Below are 27682 nucleotides of genomic sequence, written 5' to 3' on the forward strand. Positions count from 1 at the left end.
TAACATTTGTTAAGCAGGCTGTCCTTTAACTACATACCTCAGTCATAACTATAAACCAGAGAATGAAAGTCTGGCTTAGTAGAATGAGGAACATATCCATTACTTCTGGAAAAAGGGTTTTCAGAGTAGCCTAAGAACAGGGTTTACAACAGTCTCCGCACATCGCGACATGCACATTAAATATAGCCCAACAGTTTAGGTCCTGTAAGTTCTTTACAAAGAGAACAAACTGAAAAACTAAAACAACAAAACTAAATACAGACTTGGTAAAAATGTGTGCCTCTGGAAAGACAAATTCACAGAAGCCTAGGTGAAAATTAAGTAACATCTTATTGTCATAGCCCTTTTTGTATTTAAATTGTCTGGTAGACTAAGAAAATACTTGAAAGAAGTTGATGGGACTACAATGACAAGTTTAAATTCCTCCGTGGCCTCAATATTGGCCACACTGAAGGCAATGAATGGTACCATATATATCTTTGCAACTTCAGTTAATGGAGTATTTGAGTGCAATACTTGGTTACTAAATAGAAGGAGGGCTGTGGTGGTTAGTGGAATGCTTGGTTAGTGGAACTGTTTGAGAAGGATTAGAAAGAGTGGCCTTGTTGGAAGAGGTGTGGGAGTGGGCTTTGAGGTTTCAAAAGACCACACCAGGCACAGTCTCTCTGTCTGTCTGTCTGTCTGTCTGTCTCCATTCCCTTCCTATCCAACCATTGCCAGTAGATCAGGATGTGAAGCTCCTGGTTACTGCTCCAGCACCATGCCTGCCTACTTCTCACCATGATGATCATGGACTAACCCTCTAACACTGCAAGCAAGCACCCAATTGAATGTTTTCTTTTAAAAGAGTTGCCTTGGTCACGATGTCTCTCTTCAGCAACAGAACAGTAATTAAAACAATGGTCCAAGAACCTTTTGTTTTTTAAGCATCACATTTCCCCAACACTGAATTCTACTTGAATTGTTGTACACAAACCATATTTTCAAAAGTCATCTCCATTTCATTTGCTCTTCCAGTGTTCTGAGCAGGCAGATGTGGCTGAACCTACCTGTGATCTCGGTGATGAGGTGGGTGCTGCAGGAAAAAGGGCTCAAGGCTAACCTCCCTAGCTACACACAGAATTTAAAGCTATCCCGGGCAATAGGAACCCTCACCCCCTCAAAAAAACAACAACAAATGAGGAACTAAATGGCCAAGGTAGTATGTTCAGTCTGAGTGATGGTGATGGGAGGGGAAGGAGAAGGGGATCGTTTACTGCAAAACCACCGAAATTTCCAGGGCTAGGGAAAAATGGAAAGACGATGGTAGGGATTCTTTCATCATCTTTTAGTTGACATCCTGCAACTGAAATTATAATTAATGACTAGTGCATCATCACATGTAGTATGTGCTAAGCTCCATCCAATGTGCTTTATATGCACACAGGAAGACTATTTCCATGGACATTTAAGGTACCATGCATGTCTTCTTTCCTACCTGCCTCAACAAACCTTAATAGGTATGTTGACTTTCTAAGAGAGATGTGGCACAGTTTGAAGTCCAGACTCATCACTTAATTTATTTATAAGATAGATGACATTGAACAAATCACCCAAACCCATCAAGCCTTCCTTTCCTCAGTTGTCTGCCTGGTGGGCCACAGTGAGGATAAACTGATAGAAAGCAAACACAGCTATCAGCATGGGCCTGGGAGAGGAAGCCCTCCATAAACGGGAGCTAGAGTGAACTGTTCTAGCCCTGGACCCCATCTCTCTACATCCTGAACATGCTGGCCATATCTGACCTTTGCACTTCAGCTGTGTAAAATCCTGCCCTTGTTGAATTTCTCTTCTGTCTATGGATGCACAAGTTCTACCAACAAAATAAAAGCAAACAGGCTGGGAGGGGGGCTGAGCAGTATAGCATGTGCTTAGTATGCACTAAGCCCCACAGTGATTCCCAAGCATTGCAAAACACAAACACAACCAAAATAAATAACAATCACTAATGCCCCTCATTATCCCGTGACCATTTTTTCCCATAGTTTTTCTTTCACGGTAAAACTCCTAGGCTGAGTAGTTTATATACTTGTATTTCCTCATAAATGTGTCTACTTCTATGATTCCATTTACACTGGCTCCCCCCCCCCCCCCCCCCCGAGATAGGGTTTATCTGCATAAGATCCCTGGCTGTCCTGAAACCTGCTTTGTAGACTGGGCTGGCCTCAAATTCGCAGAGACCCACCTGCCTCTTCCTCTGCCTCCTGAGTGATGGGATTAAAGGCGTGCACCACAACTTCCTAGAAAACTGGCTTCTTAAAGACAACCATTGACTTCCACCTTCAGCTCCTTCTTTCCCTCTCTTGCCAATCCTCCTGCTCTCTCATTTCTCTACAATGCTGCTCATTCCAGCCTCCATTTGAGAGCTGCACTGCTCTGTCCCTGACCTGTAACTCCTGCCACCTCAGTGAGGGTGGTCTCTGCATGCCATCATCAGCTTCTGTGGCTGGAAGATATCAATACTCTTGTGGTTTCGTGCCCACGGATGACCCTAACACAAGATCTTCAGTGCCCATCCCACTGCCTGCTATAACCTTCAAGAGGAGGAAAACTGGACAGGGATCAGGAGAGGCTATCTTTGCTCTGCTCCTGTGTGCCTGCTCACCCAAATAAGCATCCTTACATTTCTGCCTTGTCTTCCTCAACAACAGGGAGCAGAACAGCTAGAAGATCTTTTAAATGTTTCTCGAAGCTTCTCGGATTCTAAAATCTAAGACCCCCATTACCACCACAAAATCTACACTTACTTTCTCCCTTTTGTTACTTTCCAGGACTTTGCACTACTGAAGCTTCCTTCAAAGGTACCCTCATGTCTATCTTAGCTTCCACTGTCCCTCCCAGTCAGGTCAGTCAGTGTTCCTGAGTCCCAGCTGCGTCCTCCCTGCCTTCAGTCAGACTCTCCTATCACAGTGGTCTGCAGGCCAAACCACATGACCTTCCCTCAAACCTTACTGGGCCACGTTAACGGGCCTTCCACGGGGTTAGCAACATGATACCATTCCACGTCATAGCCTTCGGAAGCTCCTGGCCTGTTTGCTGTGAGATCTACTTCCCTCTCAGCTCTGTACTCCTGACAGCTCTTCTTAACTGCACACAAATTGCATTTTAGAGATCTGTGAAACTGGACGACGGCTGCCTGAGACAGTACCATCCTTTTGAAACCAGCCTGATGGAGGAAGGGCATTGGTTAAATAAAAAGAAACTGCTTGGCCCTCATTGGTTAGAAGATAGGTGGGAGGAGTAAACAGAACAGAACGCTGGGAGGAAGAGGAAGTGAGCTCAGACTCCACAGCTCTCCTCTCGGGAGCAGATGCCTCAGAGAGACGCCATGCTCCCAGCTCCCAGGCAGACGCACGCAATGAAGCTCCGACCCAGGATGGACATAGGCTAGAATCTTCCCGGTAAGCGCACCTAGGGGCTGCTACACAGATGATTAGAAATGGGCTAAATAAATATGTGAGAATTAGCCTAGAAGAGGCTAGATAGAAATGGGCCAACCAGTGATTAAATGAATACAGTTTGTGTGTTGTTATTTCGGGCATAAGCTAGCCAGGCAGCCGGGGTGCTGGGGACGCAGCCCCGCCGCCCTTATTACTACAAATTTCCAGTTCCTCCCCAGCACCGAGATTGAGCACACTGGCAGGAAGGGACCTGCTCTACTTATACTCAACTTTCCCAGTACTGCATTCTCTTTTAGGGGTGTGTGTGTGGGGGGGGGGGTAGAGGTGTCACTATGCAACAGTTCAGTTGCTTTCTTTACTCTAATGCCCTTGTTTATAACAGGGGAAAATATTTGGCTTTCAGTTCTCACTTAGTTGCTCAACAACCAATTATCTGGAGTCTGCTCATGCAGCAGAAAGGTTACAAAGTGGCAGTGAAGAAGATAAGTCCATTATCAAAGACACTGCAGAGAAAGAAGATACAGGCATGGAGAATCTACCATCTGGGCACTAGATTCTTAGCAAACTGCAATGGAAAGGTGACTACAGTGGGGTGGTCACTTTTCTGAGAAAGCCCCATGGAAGCTTCGATCTGAGGGGAAGAACCTTCAGCTCCATCCAATGTATTTTCTAGAATGCTGACTTTTCTTAGGTACCGAATTGTGTGCAGTAACTCGGCTTTTCTAAATGGCCACAACTCTGCCAAACACCAGAGCCAGCTTCCAGCGCAAGTGCGCGGGTTGGTCTGTCTCCACATTTACTTTGCAGATGTCCAGTGGCTGTTTAGAGTTGTGTTCACCCACTTAGTAACATGCATTTACTTTCTCCCACGTCTCTCCATGCTTTCAAAGTTCATTTCCATGTTTTTCAATTTTAATTTTATGTGTATTAATGTTTTGTGTTCCACGAATGTCTGTGTACTACATGTGTGTCTGGAGTCGGTGGAGGTGGGAAAGGGAGTCCGTTTTCCTGGAACCAGAGCTACAGAGAGCTGTGAGTCATCATATGGGTGCCGGGATTGAAACGGGGTCCTCTGGAAGAGCAGCCAGCGCTGTTACCTGATGAGGCATCTCTCCATTTCTTCTTAGCAGTTTTTCCAATGTTCAATATCCCACAGCATGTTCATCCACTCATTTATCTACCAAGGGACAGCTTCATTGCTTCTAGGTTTGGGCAATTATAAACAAAACTTCTAAAACAGTAACACATATATACTCAGAGAGTAAATTAATCTTTTTACATTATTCCAGCGGCTGTGTTTAGAAAAAGTGAAGAGTCAGAGAAAGTCCTCAATTAAAAGATACAAGCAGGGCTGGAAGGGTGCGAACGGCCACTAGGGTGGATGCAGAGTGACAATATCATGCTCCTTTGCTGTCAGGAAGTTTTCAACTGATGTGTTCCCAAAGAAATACCCACACAATTGCTTTCTTCATGTGGGATAAAGGAGCATACAAAGAGATGCCTTGTAAGGAGGCAAAGGGGGCATTATTCCTATTCATGCTTTTATATTAACAGGATTGAAACTGATAAATGAATGCAATATGATTAAGTCCACTAACACTGAAATGTAATACATGTTGACTTCCAACGTCACTGCTAGGAACCTGTGCTTTATAAACACTCACAAAAGTATGGTAAGCACACACTGGAATAGTCTCCATGGCCTAACTTCTAGTAGCCCTGTAAGGGAGAGATTGTCACAGTTCACTTTCAATGTTTAGTGCTTAGAGTTCATCAGAGTTACAGGTAGGCAGGAGGCACGAGGCCTCTCTCCCCCCGCCGGAGGCTGGTACCAGCTGTCTGAGAACTCTGAGCGTTGGAAAGTAACAGGCACTGTGCTATATGACTATATGATCAGAAAAGGGAACAGTTTCATTAGTTCCAAGAGGAAGATAGGGATTTCTCAAGATTGGAAGACTTTAAAAACATCAAACCAATGTGCCAGCCATTCTCTAAGCTATATCCTATTCAGCAGATTGTATATTAAATGCTGTTTTGTTTCACTAATCTCTTGAATGTGTTATTATGTATTTCCAACATCTCTACAGTTGGAAAGAAACAATCATTAATAATAATAGGAAGCTAGATTAAAACAACTGTCTCTGCAACACACATGTGTGTGTGCATGTGTGCATGCATTTATACATGCATGTACATGCATCTTAAAAACATTCCACGTGGTTATTAAGACAACAGAAGAGACTGCACATGCACTGTGTTTAGTGGCACTGAATTTAGAATCAATGATGTTCTGATGCAGTTTGGGCTATGGAGAAATAGAGTTTTATTCATACGTCCTGGGTGATTTGAGCTTTTCAAATGTTCTCATGCGATGCTTGCCTTCAGAACACACTGACAATAGTTCCAGCAATCTGCTTGCACAAAATGCACGAGCATGTATACAGATGAAAAGAATCTATCTGAATAATGTCATCTACAGTGTAATAAAGCAAATGCTTTGGGGAGGAACAGAGCTGACGGAGCCTGTTTTCTAAGCGACCTGGCCCTGGTAAGCTAACACCTGGGATTACAGACTAGAAAACTCTCTGTCAATACATGATGGCTCCCATCTTCATTGCTTTGGTGGCCAGGTTTTGTCACGAGGGAGACAAACTGTACTGACGCTTTCCAGTGAGGATGCTTCTGACCTCTATTAGCTGGGCTGCCATTCAATGCTAAATAGTAAGCCTTATAAACTGACAGCACCAATGGAAAAGGTCGATTCACACAGCCCTCTTTCCTATGATACACGATTTATTTATGCTACAGGAACGTAGACCATAAAAACAGGATACGAGAAATAGGTCCATATACATACACAAGGACATGGTTCTGTGTGTGCATGTGTGTGCATTGCCTGGGATGGACCAGAGCCTATGAGAGTCAGGGGGGCACGCCACGGAGCTGCGAGCCTAAGCCTTGCCTTCCCGCGCTCTGAAGAAAAGTAGTGCAGGAGACTTTTTTTTTAACTGATTAAATAGTCTTTCAAAGACAATTACTTGCTCTCCCTTTATTTCAATCATGTATCTTTAACTAAATCTCTAACTGTTACCAGTTCAGAGGGGGCTTCTGTTTACACAGTTTACAACGTCTTCACTAAACTATTTCTACCTTCAGAAGTGTAAAATGTTTACTGTGTTTTCTCTCTCTCTCTCTCTCTCTCTCTCTCTCTCTCTCTCTCTGTTGCAAATGTATTTTTAAGGCAAGTATTCTAATTTTCCTTTACTGGAAGGTCAAAGAATGCTAAAGGATTTTGCAAGTCAATTCATTGAGGGAAAAAAAACAAAACCAAAAACAAAACCAAAATCAAAAAACAACAACCAGAGAGCTGGGTTAGAGCAGCAGTTGAGGTTGAGCCCAGCAGTCCTAAACACACAGACAGAACCAATCACTCACCAGGCCTGCTTCCAGCATTGTACTGTTAACAGCAACAAAGGGGAACCTGGGACCAAGAAGGAAGAGCATCTGTCCCAATAAAAAGGACAGGGGTCCTCCCTTTAAAGATTTACCTGAAGGGAGAACTAACAGCCTGAAAGTATTGGGGTGCTCCAGCCATCTGTATTTCTTTTCTAACCAACTAAAACTACAGAAAAGCACCGCATGAGTAGAGCGCTCTGCACCCTGAAATAAAATCACCCGGAACATCACAGAAAATCCACAGTCGCTAGCGAAGCAGTTCTTAACATTGATCTCATGGAAAAGTAAGACAGAAAGAACTGGAGTCCCGGTTCACCAAGCAAAACTGGAATGAGAGAATCGACTCTATCTTGGGTGGTGACAGGAGCAGTCCACACAGGAGAGGTTCTGGCTGCTGGTTAACCAGCCCTTGGGTGTCTGGGAACTGGGCTGATGAGGGTGCCTGCAGGATACTTTCACACAATGAAACCAAATTTCCAGCTCAAAAACACCAGTAACTTCACGTAGCAATTGCCAATTCACCAAAACACCATTTGAAAGGCAGGACCAAGTGTGTGGAATGCTTATGAACTAGATTATACAGCTAGACCGGTAATTAACTAGCGTTCTGTGGAGAGTGACCTGAGCGATCGTACTCACTTCAGAAAGGCACTCACTTCAGAAAGGCAACTTTAGCACAAAAGCACGAGCAATGTCTAGGCTTCAGTCTCAGCTCAGACACCATGGCAGGCAGCTGCTGCTCACCCAGCTACAAAACCAGGGTGCCAGGGACTTCCCCGGAGCCTTAGAGGGGATTAAGACTGTGACATAATGTGAAGACAAAAGAAGCCCCAGCGTCACACAGCTTGCTCTTGTATCAGCAAACAAGTCCCTACCATTTCGTCGACAGAGATATTTCGATAACAGTCATTGCCACAGTACCAAGTGCCTTTTTACTAGACAGCCTGTTGAAAGACTGCCTGGCATTCTGTCATAGTGACAAGCCACTACATCATGTCACGGATGTTCAAGGACCTAAAATGTTAGAACAGAAAGTGTTCTTTTCTCCAAGTTCATCTATGCCGTGGCTCACGTCAGCACTGCTTACTTCTAACAGCTGGAAATACGTGTGCAAACAAAAGAGCCATCGACAGTGTTCACTGCCCAATTATAGTGTCTTACCTGCTATTGGAAAAAAATTAGCCAACTTTTCAAGGGCCTTAGAGATGGCTCTGTAGGTAACGCTACTTGCCAAAACCTGGCAACCTGAGCCTGAATCCAGGAACCCAGGAAAAGGTGGAGAGAGATAAATGGCTCTGATCTCATACGCATGCACACATACCACAAATGTAAAACTAAAACCAAACTAGCCCACATCCACAGATTTATTCCAACCCATCACATAAACCTAGCTTCCTCACTGAGATTAATCCCAATAGAAAGAGTCACGCACTACCTAATCCTAGGAAGGCTCCGATCATGAGGTACAGTCACACGGCCTGGAGGAATGCAGGTGGCGGGGGAAGCTCCATTGTAAGCAATTCTGAATTTTCACTGAGGTTACCTGAAGAACCCAGAAACAAAAAAGAAAAAAAAACCACACAGAGTGCCCAAAGTGGTCAGCATGGCCAGCTGTTCCCCACGCAGGGCTTGTGACACCCACTTGGGATGACAGGGGAGAGGGAGAGAACAGTGTCTCGGTGTTAGTGTTTATGGAGTCCATTTCCAGGGCCATGAAAAGCCAAGACTAAAAGAGGTTCACTTGCACAGCCTGGAGAGAAAATGAAGACGATACACTCTGGAAGCCAACCTACGCGGATGTCTAAGGGCAGGACAAGACCTGATGGGGCATGGCTTTAAGCTTCACAACTAATTGGAATAAAACATCTCTTGATCTGCATAAAATTAATTAATAACATATTTCTGCCATTAATATAAATTAAGCTGCTTTGGGCCGACTTGGATTTCACACTGTATTCCCAAAGGTTTATTTATTGGAATCAGCAACACATTCTTTCTAAAATCTTACTGGAGAACAATGAGTACTTTTATTTGATAAGGTTTAGTGCTGGGCATAGATGCAGATGACTTGTTTATTACAACATGGCTTTTGTGTGTGTGTGTGGGGGGGGGGTTTCACTGTGTACCTCTGTCTGGTGTGGAACTCTGTATTTAGACCAGGCTGGCCTTGAAATCACAGCCTCCCCAGCTCTGTGACTAAGGGTGTGTTGTACATCATCACACCTGGATATTCCAGGTAGAAGAGTAGGGAAAACTTTTCAAACTGCCACTAAAAACTGACCTGTCATTCCGGAAAGTTATTTTAAAACATAAAGTGAATGATATTTATAATAATTAAGACGCAGTACCACACAGTACCAGAATTTATGTAGGATCCAAAAGCAAATTTTTTGACCTAAGAATTTGGTTTTGAGGTTAGGGAGATGGGTCATCTGGTAAAGTGCTTTTCATTCAAGGATAAGGGCTTCAGTATGGGTTGCCAGGCACGTCTGGAAAGCTAGGTGTGGCCACGTGCCTGAAATCCCAGTGTTGGGGAGGTGGAAACAGGAGGCACTGGGGCTGACTGCAAGCCAGTCTAGCCAATCAGTGAGCTTCAGGTTCAGTGAAACACAACTGTCTCAAAAAGTGAAAAGTGACTGAAGGCACCCAGTGTTGACCTCTGGCCATTGCAGGCTGAGGCCAGTGCTGCTGGAGAGCTCAGCTGAACCACTCTGCCAGACGCCACTCCCGTTAGAGGCACCCTGCATCTCGGCCTCTCTAAGGACAGCTTGTTGGCAGGTGTCAGGAAGGAGCGCCTCCTAGATAGCACGACAGTGCCCCATGGAGAAATGAACTTGCTCCAGAAGTACGGTTATGTCCTTGAAGTAATAGTAATTTAAGCAAACGAGGAAAAGAAATTACCTTGTAGATGCCGAAGAAGCCCAGATCTCGCACCACAGACAGAGCACTGACTCTGGGGCCAGTGGTGATCTCTCCAGCCACTTGCAAGCGGATCTTCACAATTTCTAAAGGATTGGTGAAAATTACCTGGGAGCCTCCTGCCTAGGGGGGAAAAAAGAAAAGTTTAAGGTCAAAGCTGAGGCATGCTAATGGGGCAGGAAGAGAAGAACGACATCTTTGAATGAAGTTGAGGACATTCTGTCCTCACAGGACAATCGTTTCAGGTCCTATCCAACAATTGAAATGGATGGTGGATCAGCAAGATGGCTAAGTGGGTGAAGTGCTTGCCATCACGCCTGAGAACTCGACTTCAATTCCTGGCACCTACATAAGAGAAAAAGAATTGCCCCCAGTCAGGTTGTTCTGTGACCTCCACTTACGCATGCCCACATGCGAGCGTGCACACACACACACACACACACACACACACATGCAATTAAATTCAAAAAAGAAATAAAAAATGCAGCTAGGGAATAAGTGTAATCAAAATCCAGGTGTAGCCAGAATACTTCAAGTACAGAGGTCCTGCCTCCTCAGTGTGGAGGAGAAGAGGCGACAAAGACCCAAGGAAGGCTACCGTTGACCCCACTCACACTGAAATGACAAGGAATCTCCAGTGGCAGGAACAAGGCCTTGGCATGCACAAGACTCCTTGTTTGATCCCAGCACCAGAAAATAAAACTGATTTCAGTAGGATAACTACCACTACAACACCTAAGCCAGAGACAGAAAGGCAACTAAAGAGAAAATAATCAAACAACGGCAGGATCCTCGAATACCACTTGATGGGATTACTCTCACCATTTTATTTATGTATTGCCTGGGTGTAGAATCACTCTGCTTACATAAACTAAGTGATATGTCAAAATGGTAAAAACATGAATTCAACCCTGTACACTGTATGTTCATTTGTTCCCGTGAGAGTTGGATACCACACCCCTGAGATCACCAGTGAAATATTTAAATACAGGAAAAAACCTCATGTTGAAGTTAAATCCACATAAGTTACAAGCAACTATGATTTTCTTAATATTCTTATTTGTTATTTCTTAATCACAAATACACGTTTTATATGACCCAACTAAATTAATCACGATGCAACACAATTCTAAATATTTATTATGCGATGATGTTACCGACACCAGACCGCAGATATGAGGCTAGCACAGCTTACAAGATGTCGTCACCGAAACAGATAAACTGGGGTTGACATCAAACAAAAGTGCCTCCTGGAAGATTTTTACTCTCAGGACTCAGTGCATGCACTGTCTCAAATTATCTGTAGGTATTGAATGGAATGCATTAAACTGTACTGGTGGTCTTGGAAGTATTATTTATAATGAGAGATGAGAAACAAGAGCTGTGTTAAAGTTCAGTGTGCTTGCTGAGTGGAAAGGGTCATAGCATACACAGAAGACTCACACCTGTAGTAGGGATACCACAGAGGTGATAAAATTAGAGTTTATTTTTTTCTTGATATATTTTCAATTTCTACATAGATCATGTGTTACCAGGAAAATGTTAATTTATAAAGTGGAAGAAAATGTTCATTACTGTTTCTCTCTTTTCAACAATTTAATACTGTGGTAACTTGAATAGGTACGGCCCTCATAGATTCACGTATTTGAATGCTTAGTCCATAGGGAATGGAACTCTTAGGAGTTGTGGCTTTGTTGGAGTAGTTGTGGCCTTATTTGAAGAAGTATGTCTATGGGACAAAACTGTTGAGAGGATTCACTAGGATGGAATTAGCCTAAGGGCTGGTTTCGCTCAGATTTTAGTTGTTTTCAGAGGAGAGAAAACTTTCATGGAGCATACAGTGCAAGGGATAGGAGGCTAGCATGCAAAGAGACACTGTTGCCTGCAACGGGAATGCTTTCTCAAAGCCCCAATCAGGCAGTCCAACAGGTTCTCAAGCCGGCCCTCTCACAGCAGGTAAGAAGGCAGCTGAATGTCCCATGTGAAGACACAGCATCAAGTCACTTACCTGGCAAATCACCGCATTCAGTATAAACAGCAAAGAGATGATGACTATGTATCAGCCTGCGGCTTAAGGCAGAGCAGTGGCTCTACACATTTAGGGTCCATCTGCCTTCCCTTAAGGCGCTGGGTCTGTGCCCCGGCCCGGTCATATTCAACTGCAGAGCTGTAAGGGGTAGTGACGTCTAGACGCCACATCAGATAACTAATTAAGAATTTCCGTATCTCAGCCTGCTAAAATTCTTCCTATGTGATTATGCACATTGAGGACTGAAAATTCTCTTCACTATGCAATCTGTAGGATGCCTGTCAATTCTAAGGGTTTGCTCAGCTTTTATGAAAGCTCTGATTCTAATTCCAATGTCCCATATTATTTCAGAGAGTAGCTTTTATGTTTTCCTTTGATCTCGCAGTCAAGCATTGCCATTATCAAAGGTATAATTTTTAGGCACAGAATTGTCTCATTATTTAATTTCTTTACAAACACCTGTAAAACTTAACAATGTATCCAATAAAATAGGAACTTATTCTCAACTCCCTAACTCCAACACAATAGACAGACATGAGTTCTTAGGACTAGCAGAGCTTGCAAGTTAAGATAGATAACACAAGAGAAAAAGTACATTTCATAAGGCTGCTGGGATTAGATGTATCAGAAAGAAATGGTAGTGGTACCAGGAAAATGGAATGATATCTACCTAGCCTTTGGCAGACTAAGAAATAAAAATCCTATGGACCCAAAGCAGCACACTGGAAAGGTATGGAAGATGAAAAAGATCCTTTGGAGTCCAGCTGGAGGGAAATGAGACTTGAAGGCACCGAGCGAAGATGCTTATCATTAGACGCAGTGTCTGGGCATCTTCAGAGCTTGATCACTGCACAGCACACTCACCGCCTGCTGCTCCAATTCCTGCTCTATTGTCCATTCAGAGTGCCTTAGCCACATCCCTCCCCGGTAGAGATCAAAGACACCTCAAATGGGCCAACAATGAACAGGAACGCCTATTATACACAGGGCTTTTGTGTCCCTCATCACTTGAGAGCTCGGCTGTGTGAAGATACTGGCTTTTGTGAACATGTGGTATTTGTCACAAATCATTTTCCTATGACTCTCTGGAGTCTCTGGTGGAAGAAGACTGAACTTACAGTGGCATACTGTATTTACAGTGCGGGCATTGACTTCTTTACGGGTTTCCTGCTCTAGTTTCTGCTACTGAAAGAAACAGACTTGCTGTGGAGGTTTGAATGGCAAATGTCCCCCTTAGACTCAAGTATCCGAAACCTTGGTCCCAAGTTGGTGGCATTGCCAGGAGAGATCCCAGGGAAGGGTAGACTTGATGGCAGAAGTACATCAAAGGGGGGATGGGCTTTCATAGTTCAAAGTCTTACGCCACTTCCAGTTTGTCCTCTGCTACCTGCTGGCTCTTACAGATCCAGACTTCTCAGCTTCCTATTCCCGCTCTCACACTTATTATGAGCTAACACCCCTCCCTGCCATGAAGGGCCTGTGTCTCTCTGGAACCGAAGGCCAAATAAACTCTTTCTTCTGAGTGCTTTTGGTCATGATGTTTCATCACTGCAGCAGAAAGCATACTGATACACTTGCTTCTGCTCTCGAATCTTTGTCCACACATTTATTCTCCAAGAGTTTTACAAACACTCACATTCAAATTGTGCTAAGAGCATGGCGAGGTGACATGATACCTGTAATCCCAGCCTTTGGAAGACGGAAGCAGGCAGGAAGACCAAGTGGTCCATGGATATATGGAAAATTTGCCAAGCTTTTCTTTCTTGCCAAAAAATAAAATAAAGCAAAGTTCATCCTAGGGATGTTGGAAGAGCAAGAAAGCAGCCCTCTTCTTAGAGAACACAAAGTGAGAGCAGGAATAATAATAATAATAATAATAATAATAATAATAATAATATAATCCAGTTAATGTCCCACATGGGCCACTTGGGCACTGGTTGGTATCTTTACAACAGGGTAAACACAGGAAAGTCAGAGCAGTTGTTATAAATTCAACAATTTTACCAAAAGTCACAGTTGACGATGATGAAGCTGAGCTATCTAAGCATCTACACTTCAGAAAGTGTGTATATTTGGAGATGAAGTTCCCAAAGAAGAGAATTAAATTAAAATGAGTTTTACTGTTGTTGCGTTGTTTGTTTTTAAGTGGGGAGTAAGACAGGGTCTTGTTATATAGCCCTGGCTGCCTGGAACTTGCTCTATAGACGACAACACTGGCTTCAAATTTACGTGATCTTTTTGCCTCTGCCACCTGAGTGCTGGGATTTCATGATCCACTAAAATGTAGTCTTTAAGGAGGACCTTAATCCAATCTTACTAATATTCTTATAAAAAGAGGAAATTAAACACAGACATACAGTACCTAGAAATGACCATATAAGGACACGGGAAAAGTTGGCTTAGCACTTAGAAAGCTAAAGGCAAGAAAACCACCATGAGTTTGGGGTCAGCTTGGGCTATACAATAGAGTTCCAGGATAGACTGGGCTATCCAGTGAGACCTATGCCCACAAAGTAAAACTATCACAGAGAGAAGGCAGCCATCTGTAGCCAAGGAAGGAGGCTTCAGAGAACCAACACCACGGATTAGCACCTTGGGCTTGGGACTTTTCGACCCCAGATATGTGAGAAAGTGCACGACTGTTGTCTCGGCCGACTGGACTGTACCTATAGCACGTCTGATGTCTCAGCCGACAGGACTGTACCTATAGCACGTCTGCTGTCTCAGCCGACTGGACTGTAGCTAGCATGTCTGTTGTCTCGGCCGACAGGACTGTAGCTAGCACGTCTGTTGTCTCAGCCGATAGGACTGTAGCTAGCACGTCTGTTGTCTCAGCCGATAGGACTGTAGCTAGCATGTCTGATGTCTCAGCCGACAGGACTGTACCTATAGCACGTCTGCTGTCTCAGCCGACTGGACTGTAGCTAGCATGTCTGTTGTCTCAGCCGACTGGACTGTAGCTAGCATGTCTGATGTCTCAGCCGACTGGACTGTACCTATAGCACGTCTGATGTCTCAGCCGACTGGACTGTACCTATAGCACGTCTGCTGTCTCGGCTGACCAGACTGTAGCTAGCTAGCACTTGCATTTTATCCGCCCCCGCACATTAGACCAGCAGTTTACCCAGGGCTACAGAAAAGGCATGTGAGAAAAATAATGAACACATATGATGACAGAGTTAAGTTCTCCAGACAAGGCAATCCAAAGGAGGGCAAGCCATTTCCTACCAATGGTGTTCTGGGACATGAGAAGATAAAACATTCGCTGGCAACAGAAGAGAGCTGTGGATTCAGGTGTCCGAGCCTTTGTGTCCTTAAACCCGACAGTTAATCCGCAACGGAGGTGCTTGAGAACAGAACAGTTGAGTTGCCGGCCTCTGAATCACAGGGACACACACGCGCGCGCACACACACACACACACGCACACACACACGCGCACACACGCGCACACACACACGCGCGCGCGCGCACACACACACACACACACACACACACACACACACACAAAACCCTTACTTTACATGTTTAATAATTTTTGCTTTGGTTTCCATGTGGCCCAAGAGCCATAGGCTGCGCACAATGCACTGACAGAAGCAATGACATAATAAAAGTAGTGACAGAAGAGTCTCTGAGCAAGGGACCCACTGTAACACATCAGACAAATGAGATACCGATCGCGAAGGTAAGCGTGACCGGACGTAGTACGCCACTTATTTCCTGTGTCCCGGGAGGTGGGACAGATCTTCAGGGTAATAGTCACTTTGTTGTTGCTTTTGCTTTAATGAACAAAATAAGGCAGAGGGGTGGGGTTTAACCAACAGGATGTCACACAGCTAGAAGGTGAGGCTGAGATGCCATGGTAAAATTACTGGCATGCTTTCGAGAATATATTTATACCTATTTTTGCTGCCGTTGCTGCTTTGAGGCAGTGTCTCACTATGTAGCCCGGGGTGGCTTAGAACGCACTGTGGAGATCACACTGGCCTTGAATGCACAGAGCTCTGTCTGCCCCTGCTGGGATGAACGGCAGGCACTACCAGGCTGGCTCATACTGACACCTCTTATCGTGGCAGCACGAAGGCCCTCCCCAGAATGACTGGCTCGAGACCAGTGGTTCTCAACCTTCCTAATGATGCAACCCTCTAATACAGTTACCACAGCATGAGCGGTGGTGACCCCCAACCAGAACATTATTCCTTTGCTACTTCATAACTGTAATTTTGCTACTGTTATAAACCATAATATAAGTATCTGATATGTAGGATATCTGATATGCGACCCCCAAAAGGCTTAATAACCACAATTTGAGAACCACCACTCTATATGGAACAGATGGGTCTGAAAGAGAATGGCCAAAAATGAAGCCATGGAGCCAAATCATGGAAAGACCAGGCTGGGGAGAAGGACTGGATCCTGACCACCACGCTAAGAGGGCTGTGTGCAGTAGATGTGCTGTGGCTGAATTTGGGTAAGAAGAGGACACATAAACAGAGCCCATTTAGGAACTGCAGGGGAGCACCAAGACTGGGAAGAGCTTAGATAACAAATGGGTGTGTCTGGTGCTAGTTTGGGAAAGATGGCACCGAACCAAAGGTAACAATTAGGGTTTTCCTAGATTGGGTGAGAGATAAAAGGTACAATTAAGATAATTGTGTCTGTAACAAAGACAAGGGGAGGGGTGACAGGCAGTGGGTACAATAAAGACCAACAGGGTTAGAATGTAGAATGGAGGTGAGGTCAAAGAGTTGAGTTTTTGCAGCTATTTCACAGGACAGACAATAATAAAGAGAACCATGAACGCTGACTGTGAGTTGGGAGATAACCACACCTCTGCTGCCACTCAACCTAGAGTATATATGAGGATGGAAGGAAAAGAGTAGTAAACAGAAACACTGATTGTACAGAGAACTGGGGGCGGGGAGGGGGGTCAAGAATGTGTCTTCTAGAAAGGAGAGTGAAAGCTGTGGCAGAGGAGGGGACGTGAGAAAAGCTCCTTCCTTCCGAGACTGTGCAAGGGCAATGGGAACTTAGAGCCATGAAGGGGAAAGGATGTAGAGTGTCAGGATAAAATAGTAGGGATATTTGTTCCTTACTAAAGCAAACCAGAATCATTTCTGAGTACCGGAGAAGAGTGAAAGATAGTCATGCTACAATCTACACTCTGAGATGCTAAATCACAAGGGCGGGAGTGATGACACATGAAGAGTCGCCCTGGGAAGGGGAACTAGGATAGCTTTTGTAGGTGTACTGGGGGCACGTGGGGATGGGGACAGGGCAGATCAGGTCAGGGAGGAAGGGACCAAGGAAGAGAGTACAGAGGAAGATGACTGGAATTAGGACATTTAGGGGGTGATACGGAGTGAGGACTCCTAGTAATGGAAGCTGTGGACCCTGAACTAACCATTTTCTAACCTTCTTGCCTAACCAGGCAAAGCACCCAGGGTGAGACTGGATCAGCAACCCAGCCACAAAACCTTCAGTCCACACCTGTCCTGTCTGCAAGATGTGCTGGGGCAATGATGGCTCAGAGCTTGGGAGAAGGGCCAACCAATGACTGGAGGAAGCCCATGCCTGATATGTCTGGATGACCAGTAATCGGAAGCTGGGTGGTCTAGTGATTTAGGATAGAACCACACATGACTAACGGGGGGGGGGCAGGGGGAGGAAGGGAGGGAGGAAGGGAGGGAGGGAGGGAGGAAGGGAGGGAAAAAACACCCAGAAATATTTGCTAATGATATTCTGCTATACTTATAGATCAGTGTCTAGCCAAAATGACATCACAGAGGCTTACTCAAGCAGCTAACAGAAGCAGATGCAGAAGACCAACAACCAAACATTAGGCAGAGTTAAGAGAATCTCACAGAAGAGGGGAAGGAAGGATTGATTGTAGAAGCCAGAGGGGTAGCAACACCAGAACACGACCCACAGAATCAACTAAACATAGGCTCACAGAGACTGAAGCAGTGACCACAGAGCCTAGATGGGTTTTCACTAGGTTCTCTGCATGTATGTGATGGTTATAAGTGTGGTATTTTGTGAGGCTCCTAACAGTAGCAGGGGAAGTCTCTGACTCCTCCGTCTGCTCTTAGGTCCCTTTTCCTCCTACTGGGTTGCCTCATCCAGCCTTGATATGTGGGATTATGCCTAGTCTTTCTGGATCAGTTGATATCACTGGGAAGCCTGTTCTTTTCTGAAGGGAAATGGAGGAGCAGTAGATTTGGGAAAGAAGGGATGTGTGGAGCTGTGAGGAGTGGCGGGAGGAGAGACTGCAGATGGAATGTATTGTATATGAGAGAAGACTAAAAAGAAAATTTGAAGACTTTTCTGGAAAGTAAGTTCTAGGCCAGCCTGAGCTACATGGCATGAGAGGAACAGCTACAGCCATACAGCCAAAGCCATACATACACCCCTTGGGACTGATGGCAGAAACAATATTCTGGGGCCCTACAAGAAGTTACAACGACAACACGGATGATCTTGACAAAGAGGAAAGCACTCGTGTATGTTCAACACAAACAGCCTGCAAGCCGCAGCAGGAAGCCAATATCCAAACACAATGTAGGGCTGTACTTGTACCTCCCAACAGGGGACCCAAGTCACAGGATCCCACGGTGTGTATGCGTAAGAGCCTACTGTGTGTATACATGACCCATAGATGGGTAAAATCAGTGCCATGTAGATTCTTACCCAGGCAGATACTATATACTGAATAAAAACATCTGACGATCTACTTTCTTTCACTGAACACTAGCAAAATAAAGGTTCTGTTGCACTTCTAAAAGGCAAGACTCTGACATTCAAAACTATTACCTATCCCCCGAGTAGAAAGACAGAACTGGTATATCCAAAATGAGTTTATATCCTAACTTTTGTTTGCAAATAAGTATCATTAGCAGGAAATAGCTATGTAAAATACAGAGGACCAAAATGAAGAAAATTACAGGTTTTGTGGTTTGTTCTAACAGAGATAAAAGATTCAAAGACTAGGGAATCACTATTGTTATTAGGAAGATTCAACGTTATAAATGCTATGTTTGCCCAGGACTCACTTTAAAACTCAGATGTTATAAAAGATAAAATGAAACACATATTTTCTTTCAATTAATTAAAGTATTGTTAAAATGTAATTTCCCCAAAATTTAACTTAACATTCAGAGCAATTTTCCTAAACAAAATCTCAATTCAGTTTTCTGAAGATGTTAAAACATACGATATCCTAAATAAGGTCATGTGGAGAATTTTATTGGTGCCCACTCATGAGTTAGACTGTCAGAAAAATTTAAAGTGTGGCATACGGTGGATAATTAAGGAGATCTATAAACAGAGGGGCACAGAGGACACTGGGAGGCGTACATGGGCAGCGGGCAGTGCAGCCAGTGGAAGAGGGCGGCTCCTTCTGCCCTGCACACAAGCGTGACTCATCCTAGTCAGCCACTGTTTACTGATCTTCCCTCCTTTAAGACAGGGTAGCTAGAGGACCAGTTCAGATGGGTGTCAGCATCAGTCCCGTCAGCCACAGTGAAGGGATGCAGTCCAACAATCTGGCATCATCTCCAGCTTCTATGAGCTACTGCATCCCATGATTCTCGTCTTCCTCTAGAGCAGTTAGTCAGGGGTCCTGCACCAGAAGGGTTACAGACATGGACCGGACAATGCAAGACTCGAAAGATCTAGACTTAGTTCACATTTGTCAAGCTGTGGTTTACTGGATATGATATGAGGGCTTTCCCAGAAGCAATGCAGCCATGCAGTAGACTTTAACAGCCAACAGTCTGTGTCTGTCTCTGTCTCTGTCTCCCCGGGATCCCTCCACATAGCCCTGGCTGTCCTGGAACTAGCTATGTAGACCAGGTTGGTCTTGATCTCATAGGTCCTCCTGAGTGCTGGCACTAAAGGCGTGAGCCGCCACGGCCTGGCTAATGCCCCTTTCTTAACACCTTTTTTCTTTAGTTCTGGAATGTGCAAGCTCTCTAATTCTTCTGGCCTTCTTAGCACCAGGAGGTAAAGGTCTTTCCTCAAAGAAAGCCGGCCCCCCAACACAGACTGCCGCTAAAACCATCTCCAGAAGGTTCGGACAACACCAACTACACATGCTGTCCTGCAGGTCCCTTTCTGGAATGACGAGGTTCCCTAACAACCAAGACAAAGGTGCTAATGACGGGCCTCACACAGGTGAGAAGGCACTCTACCACTAACCTCCATCCATGGCCCTTGGAAGGGCAGCCATTTCTAGACCAACTTACCAAGAATGACAAGGCCTCATGCACCCTTTGTCTTCGTCCCTCCCCTCAAAGGCCAGAGTATGCTATTTGTGGGGCACTTGCAGTGCAGCAGGCACAGTGCTGAACCCCACACAGACATCTTCTGCCTCCAGTCATGACACACAGGCTCCGTTATCCATGCCTTTCTGAAGATGAGGAAGGAAAGAGCGAGCCCATGCTGCCCTAATTTCAAACCAAAGCTCAGAACCTTTAATCTGATTTACTATTAAAGAAACTGAGCACTGAAATTTGTTTTCAGTTTTCTTTCTTGTTTGAGTAGAGTGACTGACTATGTCTTTGGCCAATTTGATCATCTGGACCAGAGTTTCAGTGACTTGGTGATGCTTTTGACAAGCAAATAAATAAAAGATTCAGACACATCAAGAAAATTTGAGAAAACATGGTTTCTAAAGGAATAGAGTTAGTTGGTTTAACAGGATTCTCCCATTTGTCTTTGTAGATTAGCAACAAGTCATAAGGAAGTCATACAAGCAGGAAGTATAACTCCCCAAATCACTAAATATGAATCTTCAAGGCCTACTTTAGACTCACTCAGAAATGAATGTACAACTAGTGACAGTCTCTATTTTATTCAGATGGGGCTGTAAAGGGGTCACTCTGGGTGGTACAGATTTCACATAAACACAGAACTGCTCATGATCAGAACAGACACCTCACGTCTCTACACACACACCAAGGCTCGCACCTCCGGACGGCAGCTTCAGCTGTTGTCACTCTTGCCTGCCTCCCACGGGCCTCACAAATTCACCTTTACACCCCGTGGCTCGAGAGCACCAAACAGGGAAATGGGCTGTGGAAGCTGCAACTATGCCAGCATGGAGCCCACACACCAAACTCCCCAAATGAGAACGGCTCTCTCCACACAAAGCATCATCATTTCCAAAATGCTCTAATTTTTCACATGATATGATTTCTTGGGGCTCAAAGCAAAATTATAGCTTTTTTCTTCTAATATCCCCTCTCACTAAAATGGCCAGGATGGGTACTCTGCAAAGAACCTGAAATGTGGCTTCTATCCGAGCTTCTCCTGGCCAACGCCTAGATGTTTGTATAAGCCTGCTAGCTTTGCGTCCTCACAAGTTTGCAGCCCCCAATGCTCTTCTCACGTTACAAGAAGACTTCCTTCGCTGGTAATGGCTCTGAGTGTGCAGGGAATATTATGCTTGGGGGTGAGTGTACAGCTAGTTCTTTCATACAAAGAGAATTCCAAAAAGATATTTAGAAAGACAACTTAACCCTGATGTTCTGCCCTTTTTTCTGTAAACATTCAAAGAACAATGATCTTCAATAAACCTCACTAAACTGACAATATTCTTTAGATAACATGGGTACAGACAGAAAGGTTTTCTTGTTACATGTGCCTTCCAATTTATGAGCTGGAACAGGCTCATTACCACGACTGGAGAAAGTACCAGCCACCTAAATACACTACATCTTCAGGAGCTCCTCCTTTTCCTTTTTCTCCATAATCCATTTCCTTTCATTTGTCTGAACACAAGAAGTCTTTCTGCAAACTGTCCTCACTTAATTGGACACTATTCCCAAACATTCATTCCTGGAACATAGGAAATCCCATCAAATGCAACTATGAAGGTTAAAAATAAAAAAAGAAGGGTCTAGTCAACAATCTCGAGAACACTAACACCTTCCTTAAAAAACAACTGAGTTCACTGTCCACAGAAACATGGCATTATAGTTTTTAACACAATATAATTTCCGCTATGTTTTAAACTAAAAGCATTAAATATATCCATAATTTAATCACCTTCCTTTAATTTGAATTCACATGGTAGATACTTATAGCTACTTAAAAAATTAAGTGGCAAAATGTATATGAAGTATATGTATCTTGATATTTTAATTATGCTCAATTGAATGTACTTAGATTTAAAGTGCTTTTCACAAATGACATGTGCTAAGAATATCTAATTGCACACTGACATTCTAAAATATGTGCTTACATGTGTCAAAAACAGATTAATATAAAGTTATTGGATGATTTTTTCAATAAATCAAATACATTATTTTGATTATTTAGATACAAACAAAATTGCACATACAAATATGTCCTATACTAGTAAATGCCTAATGATGTGTCACATTAATATGAACATATACAATTGTGACAGCATTTGAGATTTGAGTTAAGTTAGAAAACAGGCTTCTTAAGAATTCTTAGGTTCAATGTATTTTTCTAGTTATTCATCCCGACTTGATATCAATGGAAACATCAACATAATTCAAATGTAGGCCAAGTGTTTTTTCCTCTTCACAGAGATCACAGATAGAAACTAGATACTCATCAGCTAACAGAGGATGGATTAAATTAGCGTGCACTGCACAGGAGAAACTACACTCAGCAGCCTCCCAGATAAGCTGGCAAAGGTGGCCAGTCACAAGGTCATTCAGGGTCATTCACTCCATGCTTGGATCAGTCCCTTACAAGAAGTGTCCTTACCACCCCACAATCAGGTCATTATTCCAAATTGAAAAACATACCTCTGCTTAGACTTGACATTGGGACTTGATGTTATGTTCAGCATCAAGAACCACATAATCCATTTTTTTTAAAAAAAGGTGTCATACTCTAGGTAAGGTGACCTTTTGTATTGTGCTGAATTCATAGCTATCTTCAGCAACATGTGTGTTGGACATGCCTAGAATCCTAGTCAATTATAATCTGAATCACACAATTGAAAATTTGTTCACAAAATCTCTACCTCCACATACCTCATAATGAGACGACATTTTGAGGTAAGTCTTTTTAAAAGAAGGAATTCAAATACAATCAGGCCATAGGGTTGACCCTACTCTTTGGAGTCCTAAGAGAATAGGACTCACACTGAGAGTGACTGACTCCATGAAGATATAGAGAGGATGTAGTCATTCCATAAGAAACCATCCGGTAAGCCCTCAGCCTTGGCCTTCCAGCATGCCCAACTGTGGAGAAAATGAAATAAGCGCTGCTCATGCCCTCTGACACCAGGACACCCAGTCTACTGAATCCCAAAACAACAGAGCTTGAGTGCCTAACCACAAAACATATAGGATTCGCCTTTGGTAAGAAGGTAAGAGCAGAATCTTTTTACGAGATATTAAACTAGAAAATTCTATTCTTAATGCTTTAACCACATGGCAAGGCAGAAAAAAGGCTATTATATTTACACATTTTATAAACATAAAGTTTTATATTTTCAACTTCATGGGGTTTTAATAGGCCCTTAGAAGCCTGGCCAGGAAACCAAAGTGGAATCTATTTGACATTAAAAAGCAATTAAGTCAGAGACCTGTCAAACTTGTTGGCATTCGGAGTCTGCCCGTTAGAGTGTCTACTGTGAACGCTACCACCAGAATCAGCTAATGCTTAGCTGGCTGGCTGTTGGTATCTAAACTACCTTACCTCTAGGCCACCTCTGGACAAATCTTTCTTCAAACGTTCATATCGTAACAAACACCTCCTCTATTTCTTAGAAACCAGAAGATTGTCTCAATGTTTAAAGTGTCCTGAATCAAATCCTGTAACTACTGAAGAGAGGAAAGAAATCAGCAACAAGCCCTCTAGCTGTCTGGCTGTCCTGAAAGCCATCATATACAAAGATGATGGTTCCTAGCATCCAAAGGCAGCTCTGAGCCAAACACAGTAATGTTTTAATGAGTTCAGATTGCTATGCCAAAATATCATAGCCTGGGCCCCTGTGCCAGTCAAATTTTGTCAACTCAACCCAAGTTAGGATCACCTGGGAAGAGGTTACCTCAACTGAGAAAATGCCCTCACCCAGACGATCCTGTGGGAAAGGTTGCACAGCATTTTCTTGATGTGGCCCAGTGCCACCTTGGACAGGTGATTGTGGAGGAGAACAAGCTGAGTAAGCGATGGAAGGTAAGCCAGTAAGCAACAACCCTCCATGATTTCTGCCTCAGTTCCTGCCTTAAATTCTTGTTCTGCCTTCTCTTGATGGCGGACAATAAAACGTAAGCTGAAATAAACCCTTTCTTCTTCAAGTTGATTTTCCTCATGGTCTTTATCACAGTGACAGAAAACCAGGACAGTCACGTACAATAATACAAACTGCTTTCTCAGGGTTCTGGAGGTTAGACACTCACGGTCAAGTGCCAGCATAGCACAGGGTATCTTTCTAGTTCACACACACACACACACACACACACACACACACACACACACACACCATTTTTCTGCTATGTCATTACATGTCGAAGCAAGGAAGACACCGTGTGTTCATGACCTAACCCGCTTGTCAGAGTGGCACTACCCCTGTTAATGACCGCACACTGGGTCTTAAGTCTCAGTGTATGAACTGGAGGAAGAAAGAATGACTGAATCCAGAGCATCCCAAAGTCCTCATCACCACCATGTACTGTTCTTACTTTTGCTTTCAGTCCAAGTAAGAGTCATCTGGAGAAAGCACTCAACACAGCCCATGAAGGCATGTAGTCAACACCAAGGCCTTAGTCCCATCCCCATGAAACCTTCTAGCGTGAACTTCAACGGAGATGCTTTATCAGCATCTCAAAAATTCTCCAAATTGGGATATTGCTACGGTTAGCATTTTTTGACTGTTCATCAGCCCCTTTTAAAATCCTCTCTTTTATGATTCTTTCATGGTTCTGTCATGACAATTTTACAAGTTAACTATTCAGTAAAACTCTTTTTTACTTAAAATATTAGTCACCATAAATAAACTATACCAAATTGTCACATCATTATCTTCATTCTGTTCTTAGGGATCTGTATGTATTTCAGGGTTGTTTGTTACTTTTAGAAATGGAGTCAAGTAAAATAAACAGGTACTTTTCAAAGGCTGGTTCAGTTACTCAGTGCTCGTGGATTATTTCTTTGTGAATATCCTTGGTAAGGCAATACGTGGGCGTGGCTACAGCAGCACCCTAAAGTCCATCAGCTCCTTTACCCGTTCTTCCTGGAGTTAGCACTACCCATGGGTCATCCGTCTGGAAGTTAATAAACTATGGCACATGGAATATATAACTATCCTCCTCACCAACCCTTCCTAGCTAAATATTTAGCTACCTGATACAGTTTTTAGGCTATGCAAAAAATTTCCCCTGGAATATTTCAAATGAAAACAATAACAAAAATTTAAAAACAATCATTAGGTTATCATGAAATCACAATAAATTATATAGCCACAAGCACTCATGAAAACAATAAAACTTCTATCCATAGCATCCATCGTCTTGGTACCTGACCTGTTATATCAGAGCATCAAAGCAGCATCACAGAACTCAACCTAATGACTCAGCTGTATCACCCGATTCTTCTAAGTTGAGAATGTTGGCATACACAGTGAAGGAAAAACTCTGCATTGAGGTCCATCAAACAAAAAAAAAAAAAGGATTTAAATGTATTCACGCTATCTCCTCACTAACCCTGACTGCAGAGCCTGCGAGTTCATTATTTGAGGAAATTTTTTCCCTGGTTGGAAATTGACTGGGTTTGAAATCTCAAGAGATTTCAAGGTCCAGGAAAAGGCATCTGGCTTTGGGTTCGAGTATCTACACTATTACTTGGGGCTTACTTATAGACTTCAGGACTAAAAACTAAACAGTGCAAGAAGGGGTTGGGGGTGTCCTTGGATGGTTGAAAAGGTGGCAGTCTCTCATAACATTTGGGTGGGGTCACAAGTCAACACTGTCATTGAGATTTATAAATAAAATGTATATAAAAATCTAATCACCAAATTTCTTCTCTCAATGAGTCACTGAGCAGTAGAGCACAGCTGAGCAACTCGAGTTAATTACCTGAGTCTAGGACAGGGCCTCGAGAGGGTGAAAGGTCAACGGGAGAGGCCAGGTGGCTAACAAGAGCATGAAGTGAATTCTGAAGCAGCAAATACCATGGGGAGGAGACACTGACACTGAAAAGAGCTATGGAGAGCTGAGAAGTCACTAGGAGAGCGGCCAACTGGCCACATGAAGAAGATGGAGAAAGCCCCCAGTTTCCAGAACCGCTCACATTTCAAGAACCTTGCGTGTTAGTTCACAATGCCCTCGAGGTAAACCCCTGTTGGTTATTACTACTTTAGGGAGTTTCTCCTCCCTGGTCAGTAGCGGCAATTTGGAATGTACCAGTGGATTAGAGAGCCAGCAAAAGAAGTGAAGACGACATTGGAGCTGCTTGAAAGCCCTCTCCCAGAGGCAAAGAGGATGCTCCCAACCCGTCAGCGCCGTGTGCCTCACTGCTGTATTGGAGAGATAATTTTTCTCTTTCTGAACCTGAGCTACCCTAACATACTTGTCCGAACCAAAGAAAACAGGAAAAGAATAGTCCAAAAGATGTCTTGCGGTTTCTGCTAAAGATTTTTCTTTCTTTTCTTTTCTTTTCTTTTTTGTCTTTGAGGGTTCTTTTTTGGGGGGGGGTGTCTTTTTTCTCATTTTCTTTCTTTTTTTTCTCTTTTCCTCCTCTTTTTTTCCCCTTATTTGTTTTTTTGAGACAGGGTTTCTCTGTGTAACAGCTTTGGCTGTCCCGGAACTCACTTTTTAGACCAGGCTGAACTTGAACTCACAGAGATCCATCTACCTGTCTCTGTCTCCTGAGTGCTGGGATTAAAGGCATGCAACACCATGGCTGGGCCCTGCTGAAGATTCTTAAGCAAGGTCCCCTTTGAGAATCAGGCTGCCATGGTTTGCGAAGCTCAGGCTCCAGAGAGAAGCAGGGGAGTACATCCAGACAGCAGCCTCAGCTACTGATAGCTGCCGCTGCCTTGGTATCTACTTCATGAAGGGTTTTATAAGATTCCTCCCCAGCAGCCTTTCATAACAATATGGAGATCCTGAAGGAGAACCTCCCAGCCGAGCCTAGTCAACACAGAGAACTTAAGAGAAATGGCGGTAAAAAGTCATGGTGTGAAACCATGAAGTCTTCAGTAGGTACTCAGGAGTCAAGCCTGGAACCAGAACTGGCATGCAGTGTAGGCTGGGATACACTACAAGAACAGTCAACTGAGTTTTATCAATGACAAGCAGATTTAGCAAGAAGATCAGAATTCAGGGTGTAGCTTGGTGGTTGGGTACTTGGCTAGCATGCGTGAGAAGCTGGATTTGATATCCAGCATTTTGGTTTGAGTCTGAAACATTCCCCAAAAATCATGTTTTCAAGGCTCAGTTGCCAACAGTAAACTTTGGGGGAAGTGTCCAGACCATGATTAATTGAATGACAGATTCTTAGTTTGATAGTGTTACTGGAAGACTTGAGTTTAGTTGAGGAAAAGGCTACCAAGGCTATGCCTTTGAAGGTATAATCTGTCCCCAGCATTTTGCTTCTTGTCTACTTCCTGTCTACCACGAGGTGATTAGCATTCTTTGACTACCATGCCTTGCTGCCAAATCTCTGTCTTGTCATAGCCTGGGACTAAAGCCTGTGAGATGTGAGCCAGCAATAAACCTTCAGTGGGTACACGGCCATGTGATATAAACCATCAGTGGGTATACTGCCATGTGACATAAACCATCAGTGGGTACACTCCCACGTGACATAAGCCGTCAGTTGGTACGCCGCCACATGACATAAGCCGTCAGC

General features: G+C 43.8%; 1 protein-coding gene across 1 annotated transcript in view; it reads right to left on the reverse strand.

The window, feature by feature from the left end:
* Window positions 1–27682, reverse strand: part of Slc25a13 (solute carrier family 25 member 13) — a 181139-nt gene that overhangs the window by 21553 nt on the left and 131904 nt on the right. The window contains exon 14 of the mRNA XM_041675748.1: window positions 9798–9938. Coding sequence (XP_041531682.1) covers window positions 9798–9938 — 141 coding nt within the window. The remainder of the gene's footprint in view (window positions 1–9797; window positions 9939–27682) is intronic.

Source organism: Microtus oregoni, unplaced genomic scaffold (assembly GCF_018167655.1).
Source record: "Microtus oregoni isolate MIOR12 unplaced genomic scaffold, Mior012 000026F_ref0000081, whole genome shotgun sequence".
NCBI classification, from domain to species: Eukaryota; Metazoa; Chordata; class Mammalia; order Rodentia; family Cricetidae; genus Microtus; species Microtus oregoni.